Consider the following 12,712-nt stretch of genomic DNA (forward strand, 5'->3'; position numbering starts at 1 on the left):
TCTCTCTATCGAATTTGTGCTTTATTAAAAAAGTCCACTGCAGATCTATAAAGAACAAATGAACAACAAACAACTCCCTATTTTTATCTCTCAAACTCATCACCATTAACATAAACACGGCAGGCCTCTTCATAAATAGAGTGTGGGCAGACAACCATCTGTACTGAATTTTATTTGCCAGCAGGCCTAGCACAGCTGTGAGCACCCTTTTCTTACAAGTCTGACTCTCGTGTACTTAAGGTGGGCAAAGGAAACAAGTCCACAAATACTAATTTTGCCAGGAATAACAACCTATACTTCTCTCTATTTAGTACTGGAAAAGAAAAAAAGCCCTTTTCCATTTAGAAAAAGAAGGAAACTCAGAGAAGCAGCTATTCCAGCCTTTCCAGTATTTGCTCCCAAATATGGAGGTATGATTACAGAGTGTCTGAGAAGGAACAGCTTAAGTTACCCAGCTGGTTCACATCTTACTGGTAATAAATAAGGATTTTCAGGCACTATTGAAAATATGAAGACCTGATTAGTTTCTACCTTATGACAGGTACAAATTCATCTGTGCAACAGAAAGCATTTAAGTGTCCTGACTTCTAAAGGAGCTAGGCAAATACAGGGGTCTCTGTGCAGAAGGGATGTAGTTGGTCTTACTTTCAGCTCTGTCTCAACTATTGTGTTATACCCAGCTTCACTTCAGCAAATACTTCAAAGTTTATTCTTAGTTCATCTTGGCCTCCAGGATGAAAGTTGTTTAAAAACAGAAAGCACTATGTATATTGTCTATGCATTTCAAATAGCTCCCATAATTATTTTAGTACACGTCTCTCAAATGTGATATTTGGGCTAAGCATGTTCCCTGGTACACCTAATTTAAGTATAAATGACTTGAACTATCTATATTCCACACATATGAGCCACCAGTAGCAATTCCACAGCCAAGTGGAGATCTCCATGAAGATGCCTCCCTTAAGACGAAGCACAAATTTATGTTTCAAGTATCCATCAGAAGCATCTCTATTTCAGCATGGTGGGGTAAGGGATTTAAGTCTCTAACCTCTTCCAAATAGGATAAATGCCACTGGTAACAAGTGAAAAAAATGGAGAGGAAAAAAAAGAGAACAGGCCAGTGATTTAGGTTTTGGGGTTTTTTGGGTTGTTTTTCTCCTGACAGTACCACCACTTAACTCCTATGATGTATTTTAAACAATGTGAAGCATAGATAATGCTGTCTGATCTCTTTCTAGCATTCAAGTAGCTATAACAAGATAAATTCTCAGGATAATCCCCATGCTGCAGCACTATATGCTTCAGCATCATGTGGCATCTAGGATTAACATGGTGCCCTGCCTAGCTCAATATACTGGACAAATGTGCACAGCTCAGCAATAGTTCACACAGGTATTTCAGATATCTGTGCATGGCAACTCATGTACCAAATGCATATTCTGCAGAGCTGACACTACAGTGACAAGACATCAAATTCATACCCTATTGGGTAACTTTACATATTTCTGCCAAATATGTCTATTGAACTCAAGATAGATACTGGTATCTCTGCCTCTCACACACGTGTACAGACACTCAGATTTTCTCTCATCCCATATCACACAGCAGGAGTGCCTACAACTATTTGCTGGCAGTCAGATTCACAGTCACTGCTTCTGAGAACTTTGGCTCATTTGCACAGAGCCAGGTCTGCTCAGTTCATTCTGCACTGGTAACACAACCAATTCAGTGTTACAACAGCAGCAGGCAAATGAGTTTGCTGATGTCAGCAATAGCGCTGCCTTCTGTAACATGCAGTTAGCTTGGATCCATAATGGAAACCCTGGGGCACAGGCACTTTTTGTGACAGTCTGCATATCCAAGTGAAAGACACCTGATGGCTGAAGTCTTCAGTAATAAAAAGAAATACCAATATTAGCCCTCTCTTCAGCATTTTGTGGTGTTGGACTATGAAACTATCTGTGACAGGTGAACTGTTAAAGACACAGATGCTTCTATGGGACCTATAAATTGTATGATGAATGGCTTGTGATATTACTATCTATCTTCATCATTTGCCTGAGATCAGAGGGCAGAAATGTAACAGACAGAAGGTCATTTAGTACTACCTGAAAGAAAAAATAAAGAAAGAAAATAAATATGACAGATGGTTATGGGAAGCCAGCAAACCTGACACCAGTTTTGCTGTGGTCAAGCACTGCAAATAGGTTTCAGACCAGAGACAAGAGGAATAGAGCCCCAACCACACTTCCTTCAAAATAAATGTTAGAGTCTCTCTGGAAGAAAAATATGCTTATATTTGGCAGTTATATTATTGAAGTCAGAGTCTAGTCAAGACACTCTGGTCTAGAGGTCAGTTATGTTATCTGAGACAGTTACTCAATAGACACGAGCACAATTACTCTTATAGGCTAGAGACACTTGAACAAAAGCTACAAAGATCAAACTCTGCTTTCATAGGGATAGAGTCATTTTCAAATCTCTTTCCCCATCCTGCTCAAGACCACACTCTCAAGCACTGTGTTAGCAACATACAGAAAGGCATATCCTAGACTAGGGAGGCCACCACAAGCCCATGCTGCTTATCTCCATCACAGAGGCCTGTGAAGAGCCTCAGGAAGTCACAGCCAGTAGCTTATTAAATAATAAACCTAGGCAGAGAAGGATGAACTAACTTAGGTCAATGCTTTTAAACCAAGATTAGTTGTCTTCTTTCTCAGGTTTTGAAGCATTTTCTGCTAACTTTCCCAATAAATTCATCCTTATGATGCAGTCGATAAATCCTGAGCTTTGTTTTGAAAATAATGAAATCAACCACATCCTGCTTTTTTATTCCTTCATAGTTTCTGTTCAAAACTATTCTAAGACTTTCACTGAAATATGCAAAGTTTTGCTTGCCCTAAATGTGCAGTTTTCATGGATTAAACTACTGCCCATGAACAATTGTCACCAGCTCTGTAGGCACCCAAGACTTTGAAATGATCTAACGTTCACAGATTTGAAAGCTTTTTCATCTGCAGACAGCTGTTAGCTAACTGGGGTTTCAGTTAACACTTACATCCCAAAATAATTCAAGTTATATGATTATTCTTAGGGTTTCTTACTAAAAAGCCTAATTCCTCCCATGATCAGAGAAGTTATTTTGTGTCCCAAAATCTCTAAGGACAGCAAAAGGCAACTGAAGTCCCAGACTGCTCTCCCAGCATTTGCCAATGCCTCAGATGCCAGTACACAATGAAACACCTCCACAAAGATAAATTAAATCCACCAAAATGTGCTCCCCTGTGCAAAGCTTGTTTCACAGGTACCCAAGCAGCCAATTTCAATCTGACCCTCAGGGATCCTTATTAAGATAATTGTAATTAAGGTTTTTCATCTAATCTCCAATGTTCTACAGCTGAGATTATACACCAGCTCCTGGGTAACATGATTGAAACATAATAAAGCTATGTCCCTATATGCAGCTAAACTCCACTGGAGATCAATAGTAGCCTTCTGTCAATGACAGAAAATAATTATTACATTAGGCAGCTCAGATAGTGAACAAAAAATCTCCTTCAGGACCTCTGACTCCTCCTGCCTTTGTTTTTCTTTTAACAATTTCCATTGCAAGACAACAAATAAGCATAAAAGATCTGTCTCTTGGTCCCTACTGACCCCAGCATCCTCAGGTAGCCCCAGACTTGCAGGCTCAAAAATCAGCAAGAAGAAGAAAGTTTAAGAATTCCAGTACTGCCTGAATCTCTCTGCATGTTGGCATTCTCTCAGCTACCCACACCGTAAATATTTTATGACATAGATTTGCCCACCTAATAACTGTAATCTTAAAGGTAGCTTTTAGTCTAAGGTATAGAAAAACTATATACATAAATCTTAAAAACAAAACAATTAGGCACATTTGAGATGTGGACTGTGAGAATCCCATAGCAGATTCTGATCTGCAACTATTGGCATAAATCAGAAGTCACCTCATTGAATTAAATAATTACTTCGTATTTATAAATATTACTGCAAACAAAGTCTAGTCTGTAAAATAGAAAAGATTGACTTCAATTCTCATCTATTTCTTCTCACCCAATAATGTAGGCTCCTCTTTGCAAACTGTTTTCTATGTAGACAGCCTGGGAAACAAGCAATAATCACCTTGAGGACCCAAGAGGAATAAGGAGGCTATACAGTGTGTGCTATGGCAAACAGCTCTATGCTGCCTGGGAAAGCACCAAGTGAACCCTACCCCATCTCGTTAACACCATTACACCCCACTTATCACACATCAGATTTAGATTAACAGCTTAAAAGCACACATATATAACTCAGCTGAAGGCTGCAAAGGTGGGAGGCTACACAAAGCCCAGGTGGGACAAAAAACAGATTAAGGATTATTGCAAGTCAGAGCTTCCATCCAGGACAGTAAACCCAAATGGAAATCATATTTTCATAATCCACAGCGCGACTTACAACAGACTCATAGGGGATTGGAGGGAATGATCAAAGCCAGCTGTGTGTTCACCTGGACTACTGACTGGGTATCCTGTTGCAGATCAATTGCAACCGCTGAAAGACTAAACAGATTTTTCAAGGGTTTTTTTTTTCCCTTTTCTGCACAAGAACAGGTATTATCTGCATACCATATGGCACTCAAAATACCTCATGCTGATGAAACCATAGTAGGTGTGAGATTATCAAAAGTATTTGGACAATACAATTGAGGACAGAAGTTTCATAGCATTGTGTGGGGGAAAAATCCATTTAAAATAAAAGTCCTTAAGCACAGGGTGATTTTTACCTATAAAATCCAACTCTACATACATTTTTCCTTATCTTTCAAATTCAGTTCTGTACTATCTTCTGTGAAGAAGCTACGATAAGAAGAAAAGAATCTTTACAGAGTAAAATTGATGGTTGAAGACTTTTTGTATTTTTCTGAGTTTTTACATTTACTGCTTCTTAAAAAAATATGAACATGTGCAGATATTAAAAAGAAAATGCTAAATTTAAAATTAATCAAATCATTGTTGCACTTGACAATTTAGAACACTTAATTTATTATTTTACATTCAGTCAAAAGATGTGCTTACAGATCATCATCAATAAATGGAGTTTGAGGTGACAGAACAGAAACTCTTATTCCACTGTACAACATTTCTGTTTCTGCTGCCAACTTACATCAGTGTCTCATCAGTGATTCCACCCTGGGTGTGCCATTACTGAAGGAACAGCTTCTGAGGCCAAATCTCTCATGGGGCAAAATACATAGGACACAGTACCACTTGCTCAGCTACTTTTAAGATGAAAAGTGAAAATTATTGCCATGACTAACAAAGAGCATCAAGTTAAAGAAAAATACTGTCAAAAGGAGCAGAGATCACATGGAACAAAATTATGGCAAGAGCCTTCTGTGACATGCTTATGAAAATGGCATAGCTGGTGAACAGCACCAGGATGGGAATTAACTGCTTGAACTGCTCAAAGGCTGATAACAGAGGCTGTAATCATTCCCACCTGTAAAAAGTCTCTCTCCTTCCATGCTATTGAAGTCTGTAGCATGGCTGGACCATAGCTTATGTGCTGACAGCAGCCAGGTGTGCACAGATATCAATGACTGATTACAGCTCTCATTCTAAATGCTCCTTCTGCCAAGCTGTCGAAGCAATCGTAATTAAATTACTCACTAGAGACCTAGCTGCATTTTGAGGATCACAAAAGGATAAAGTTGGCTAGCTTTCACTATTAAAAAAAAGAAACACTTTCATGTCAGGGCACCTTGAGAAGCTGAAAAGTGCAGAAAAAGCAATTTCAAAAAGCACCTGTCATTCAAATTTCCTCTTTCTCCCCCAAAACAGACAAATTTCTCCCTGTAATATTGACAGCACTGCCCATTCCAGATGACTCCCAAATGGAGCATGGGGCAAACAAGTTCTTGATCTGCAGTCTGACCTGACGTTTAATAGCTGTTACTCAGGGAAGGGAAAATGCCTTTCATACACTGAAAAGAATGAGCATTCTTAAATCACTGAAGAGGTAAGGCAACTATGCAGCAGGCTATTACTAAGCATCAGAAAAGTGCATGGTGCTTTAGTAAGTAGCACCAGTTCCTTGCCCTTAAGATGTTACCTTTCTCGGACCTGCAGGGCAAATGAAAGCAAACAGTGCTAAGAAGGATGAAAGCAGGGTTCATAACTCAAATCACATTGGTACAATTTACATCATGTACTAAAGTATATCATTGCATTTCCCTTCTTTTTTATGCCCGTTCTCAGAGGATATGGTCATTCACTGTCAGAAGACACCAAAGGCTTAAGTTAGGAACTGAAAATGAGCCATCAGCCAGAAAACACTAGTTATAATAAATGAAAGACCACTAAATAAGCAAGAACAAAGCATGAGGAGAGAACTAAGATGTAGGCTGAGTGTCTGACCTGTTGTAATGAAGTATGATTCACTCAAGATAAATCAGAGGTGACTCTTGCTTCATGTAGGATGGATGTCTCTGTAGTATCAAAGGCAAATCCCCAAGCATGCTGATATTTAAACAGCTGACTGGTTTAGCCATGCATGACTAATGAAGTCTATGCAGATTTATTTTCTACACACTAACAACCTCTTGCTCTCTGACTCAGTAAGTGAGTAAGCTGGGCACATTAGAAACAAATGGGTAATAATTAAACATGAACAATGAAGAGTGTTTCTGTAAGTAAATCAAGCTGGGTTTGTTGGCATTGACATTAAAGGAGGTCATGAATTCTGGACAAAAAATTGGCCCAGATGATAAAAAACACAAAATACTGAGACAGAGGGAATAGGGCTCATCTCCCAGCTGGGGGTCTGAATCCTGCAACGGAGAGCACGAGCTGTAACTGCTCAGTGACTCACAAAGTAAGTTAGGAGTGCAAATGGCTCATGAGCACATCAGAATGAAGCCATCATCATAAAGGAAGGGTTGCTTATTTAGCCATTTGCCCTACTAGTAGCCTCTTCTAGTGACTATACTGCTATGCTATTTAATCAGGTGTGAGGGAAACCAGCTCTGCCACTGCAACCTAGTTTACAGATTATGCTCCAGAAGCATAAATACACTTTCATACTCATTCACTTGCTTTGTAGGGAGCAAAAAAGAAAGGCAGTAATGAAGAGGGATGGGCTTGCTCTGGCACCTTTTGTGTCTCACACATATGGGGCTAAGACCAGCTTCAGTCTTCCTTAATCAATCAAAAATACTCTGTGCTTTACTCTAAAGTATTTGTCTTAGACATTTTTTGCTAATTTTGATATCCTTCCTTTTATGTCAAGTAAGAAAGTGAGGCTAGTAAGCCTCACTCACTGTGATTACATAACTGAAGTTACCAAAAGCTCTTCTTGTGATGGTGCTAAATTAATGAACAGTGGAACAAAGTCACCATAACTCTCCATCTACTCCTTCCCTCCTCCAAATGTGATTCACATAAAGACAGTAAAAGCATATAGGTTATGCATCACATGGAAAGGGATTGTGAAAAACATACAACTTATTGCACAGAAAAAACCCCAACAGCCCTGTACATTACTTCTCTCCTAGATAAAAAACAAGCATCACTCAGCCAAGCAACCTCATCAGAAGGTTACTTATCAACAGGATCCTTGAAAAGTATGGAGAGTGCAGGCGTATGAAGATACCAACACAAGAAGACAAAAAGCTTGGGCTTCCTTTTCCTTTCCAATCAAATGGAAAAGTTTCATTAAACCAGGTGTTTTAAACTAGGTTATTACAACCCAAAGTTTATAAATAAATTAATAGATAACCCCTCTAAAAGGACAATCAATAGTCAGCATATGGATTTAACTGTTTCAACAACATCATAAAACCTTTTTCAAAAGGTGATTTATACTCTGCTTGCACAAGTCATTGCTGCAAATCATTGATTTTTCACAGGCAAACACCTCCACTAATACATACTTGTGTTACCCTGGCAATTGATCTTGGAAAGCTTGACCCTCAGTGTTACTCATCTGCATGAATCACTGAGTAAAAACCAGCATTTTCTATTATCTAGTTTGACATGGATATACCATTTTCATTCGCTAGACTGCCAATGCCTCTTCTTATGCATTCTCTCTTGTGCAGAAAATGTTATTGTTTCATCAGATAGACTAGAATGTGAATTAATCAAAGAATCTGTAAAGCTGTTCATAAACAATAGTTTAAATACAGGTCACTTCTCAGGTAGGTTGGAATACTTAACTACCATGTTTTCATCACATATCATGGTTAACATTAGCAGGATGGAGTTCACCCCAGATGCCAGACACTTCACTAACATCGTGGGTTAACTCTACTTCTGCTACCTTACATACTTAAAGTTGCACATTTGAACAGTCTAAGCAACAGCCTGGCATGCCAGGGTTGTTTAATATTTCTAATATTAACTGCAATACACTAAGGCTGACTTCCTACATCTTAGAGTAGTCATGTAGATTCTTAAAATAGGTTGAAAGCCTGCATTTATTGAATGTGATGCTGAAATGACGAAAACATCTATGAAGATTGAAGACTATGGAACAACTTCAAAAATTTGAGAACGTATTTTAAACGGCACAGAAAATAAAATCAGTATATCCTGAATAGCACTACTGCTTCCATTTCTACCTTTCAGTTCAGGAGTTAGTACTGGCCAGTGTGAAGGGCAAACCCTTAAATTTACTTTTGTACAATGGACCTTCTCAAATGAATTTGAGGAGAAGGGGTGTCTGTGGGTTATTCCTGTGTTTGGTTTTTTTAAGCATCAAGACAGTTGTACAAGTCAGAATGAACCATATTAAAACTGAATCTATGCCCCCATAGCTCCCATTAATTTCTTATTCTGAAGTATCTTGATTCCTAAAAAGTAAGAACATCTAAAACAGAGCTACAGCCAAGCAGCTAATGTTAAAGGCTGCATCATTATTCCCACTTGGAATTTAAATCCTAGTCTTCTTAAACAATACTGGTGAGTGGATAAACATGTCTATAGGTTTACAAAATGCATCTCTGTCACCTCTGAAGGGTGAAGGGCAATTATAGATGCTTCCTCTTCACCCTTCAGAAACAGCAGTTCCAAGCCAGTTGCATCTGAATTAGGAAGTTTAATGGCCTAGCCCTGGGACAAATATTAAAAAGGAAAAACATATTGGCACACCAAGCTTTACGCAGCACTGATAAGAATTAATATCTTTGCAAAGTTTGCTCTAGCACATAATAAAAAAAACCAAACATAAATCACGCCTACCAATAGTTAATTAGGGATAATCTAGGAGATCAACAAGAATAATTGAAGAGAACACCATACTTTCCATTTATCTATCTCAGAGGCACAGATATATTATCATCAAACATGCAAAAATACAAATTTCCAGTGTGGACACTTGACTTGATTAACATAAATAAAAAGGCAAAATATGTATAGTAAGTCAGCCTTTTGCTATCATTTTCATTGTGTAAAACTCGACCTGTTCCATTCACTTCAATACTCCATATTTACAGAGACCACCGATTGTTCATAAGGTAGAAATAGCCATCTACTAAGCTAATATAATGGACTGCTGTGGCCAAAAAAATGTTCTACCAAAAAGCCTGATGCATTTCTAAACAAAGGACCTCAGGTTACACAGAAGGTATCTCCCCCTGCCGTTACTTGCACTAAAATCCAGTCTAGAGTATTTGCTTCAATTGACAGATGCCTGCACTTTGATTAGCAACCATATCTAAAAGGTAGGAAGGAACAGGACTTTAGCCTTGTCAACTACACACCCACAATGTATCTTTACTTTATTGGGAAGTCAGAAGTAGAACTCTATTTCCAATGTCATGATACATGACAAAGATAAAATCAAACAAACAAACAAAACCCCCCAAAAAATGTTATACGTACTTTTTGAAGGTCCAGGATGACATCTGGTCATGTTCCAGAAGGAGTCCACACGACTTACCTTTCCAGATCACTTTGAAACCCACATCCTTTTGCCTGCATTTGTAAATTACCAGCCAGGCCTGATAACTGGAGGCTGGCTCCTACACTGCCCACAACAGCCCCACTCATTTCAAGTCCCCACTCTGCATTATTTCCAGCTGAGCAGCAAGAAATCCCCAATTACAGACATAGGAACCTGACTTTTCTGGATGCTTCTGAGCTAGCCTAAGCCATTAGCAACAGCTCAACAAGGGCACTGTTCTGGAGTAGTGAAGCCAAACACATTAGAAACAAACCCCACAGCATCAATAACATAAGAGATTTCCTGGATATGTATTTAAATGCAACCCAACAGAATTCAAATTAGTGTTTCTTTCACACGTTTGTGTGCTATCCTTAGCAAGTCTAAACTGATTGACTGAACGAGTAGTTTGAGAGTGGGAAAGTGGGTGTCCAGTTGATAAAAGCAAACCAAAATAAAAATGCAAAAAATTGGCACCAAATCTTGTGACTCCAATATGAAATGTTTCTTCTGGACCCAAAGGAAACATTCTGAATTCCAAAGCAACCCAAAACCAGATATAGCATTACAATCTATAAATCTGTGCCAGTAGTACCTTGTTTATACAGCCCCTGTCAAAGTATGAAAGCTGATAGGCCTTTCCAATATCTGTTTGAGAGAAATATGCTGGAAGAAATGGGAGACCAACACAGACAACACTACATATTATGAATTACTCAGAAAAGCAGGCATTTTGGCCTTCAGCAGAAACGGATTGTCACCATATGCTACACAGCTTGTCATATATGCCATCAATTCAGTCATGTCTCAGACTTTTAGGGGAAGGGTTGCAGATATGACAGTAATGTGGTACCAATATTGCACAGACCTTGCTGGTACCGCTAATTAAGTCAACCACAAATACCTTAATGAAAAGTAGTTTTTTCTGGGTTTAACATTTATACAGTCAGTGAACCAAATTATTGAAGACTACTGTTATGCTTACTACAGCACTCATGATGTATTCCTTCGTTCCCTGCCTTGGAGCAAGTGAAGGAAAAGGGGGCAGTCACCTCAAATAAGAGAAGCAAGCTGACAGAAGAGCTGAAGTGATCTGTTCCCTCCAGGCAGGAGCAAAGGCCAAATCATGATGAGCAGAGGGAATGTCAAAAAGGTGATTATCTGCCCCCTAAAGGCAGACTTAAGGGGTTTGTTCAATTATTTTGTCAGAGATCCTAGTAGTAAGTGGCCAAGAACATCCAGTGTTTGGAGATTAAGCAAATCAATACCCCAAGAAGCATAATGGTTCTGCTGTGTATTTAACTGATCACTGGTTTTAAGTGAACCTTCTTGGAAACATTACTCAGCATTTCAGCGCACAGCTAGTATTTTACTAGAAGTTTAGCAGTCTACTATCTAGAACATTACTCATTTTCCATGCATTCCATGCCTTTTTCACAAAGGTTTGAGTGAAAATCTCAAGGCATAATTCAGTACACAAAAACTAGACATTTTTTACCTATAAAAATATTACATACAATATGTGAAAAGTCATTCCTGGTTTCTCTAAACCAGAAATTCTATTAACATCAATTACCACCATTGGACTGGTGAAGTTAGCTTTCAAAAAGAAGAGGGGGAAAGAGAAAAAGAAAAAAAAACAGCCAAACAAAACAAATACATGCTGAATTGAATATTTTCATTTTAAGGAGAAAAAAAATAACTTGCTGTAGGCTTTAAAGAAATTTCCAAGAAGAAAAGGTTGGATTTGACATCAGGAAAGTTGTATTGCAATTGAAAAAAACAATTAATCATCTGTTTTCTGTGCTCTCTTATATCAGAACTCACAGGTCACCAATGCACTGAAAAGTCTACTTACGATCATTACACTGGCTCCCAGAATATGAAGTCATAGAGCAATCACAGGTGAAGCCTTCCCATTGCTGATTACAGATGCCCTGATTCGCACAGGAATCTTCCTGGCAGGTAGTGCTCGGTCCTGGAGAAAGGATGACAAGAAAAGAGTGAAATAAAGCTGAGTTAATCACTTGGTTCAGGCCCACAATATCTTCAAGTAATCACTACCATTACCATCAGGATTCTCATGCAGAAGAGAGAAAGCACTAACAAAACACTGTTCCATTCCTGGACGTGCAAGAAACTAAGGTAAAAAGAGCACAAAGACAGTGTACACCTCACAACAAAACTGCAAACTGTAACACAGAGCAAGGAAGAGGGAACAGCAACATATTCCCTCTTAGGCAGGTCAAATTCATATGTTCCCAACTTGCTCAAAGAATTTTACAATAAAATAGGGAGTGACGCCAGGCCAACAAACATGGCCAGGTTGTTGTGCTTCCCGAGAAGTTTGATCCCCTAATAGAAATTAAAGCTAATTATTAGGCCCATGAACAATGCCTCATCATACTCAAAGAACACTGATAATGTAGATTCAAACTGAAGTTTTGAAGCCTCAGCTGGCTACAATTTGGCTTTATAGGTTAATGAAAGTCAGCCAAAGAAAACCCAAACACTCTGACCTATTACATAGGTTCCTCTGGAAACATGCTGATAAAGTCCTCAGAAGGGCATGACATTCATCCACAATACTTCTCTTTTTGGATTGCTTTCCATGCTTTTGGTGGAAGCAGCCACCACTAACAGAACAGCCTTTCATTGTTCTGTGATTTGCAGCTAACAGTTGATATCCTACTCAGGTAAGCCTTGCAAAGACAAAATCCAAGCAATAGGCAAAAAAGTAATCTTCAGATCAGAGAGACTCTGAATT

The 12,712-nt window shown here is 38.7% G+C and overlaps 1 protein-coding gene and 1 long non-coding RNA gene across 12 annotated transcripts in view; both read right to left on the minus strand.

The window, feature by feature from the left end:
• Positions 1 to 12,712, minus strand: part of NRXN3 (neurexin 3) — a 968,667-nt gene that overhangs the window by 508,721 nt on the left and 447,234 nt on the right. For all 11 annotated transcript variants that reach the window (XM_068192702.1, XM_068192711.1, XM_068192712.1 and 8 more), the window contains one exon: positions 11,804 to 11,923. In XM_068192702.1, the coding sequence (XP_068048803.1) occupies positions 11,804 to 11,923 (120 nt within the window). The remainder of the gene's footprint in view (positions 1 to 11,803; positions 11,924 to 12,712) is intronic.
• LOC137475431 (uncharacterized) lies at positions 1,920 to 4,143 on the minus strand. The gene is made up of 2 exons (XR_010999891.1): positions 4,075 to 4,143; positions 1,920 to 2,108 (listed from the first exon to the last, which is right to left on the minus strand). It is a non-coding gene; the product is annotated as an uncharacterized lncRNA (long non-coding RNA).

This window comes from Anomalospiza imberbis, chromosome 6, assembly GCF_031753505.1.
Source record: "Anomalospiza imberbis isolate Cuckoo-Finch-1a 21T00152 chromosome 6, ASM3175350v1, whole genome shotgun sequence".
Taxonomy (NCBI): Eukaryota; Metazoa; Chordata; class Aves; order Passeriformes; family Viduidae; genus Anomalospiza; species Anomalospiza imberbis.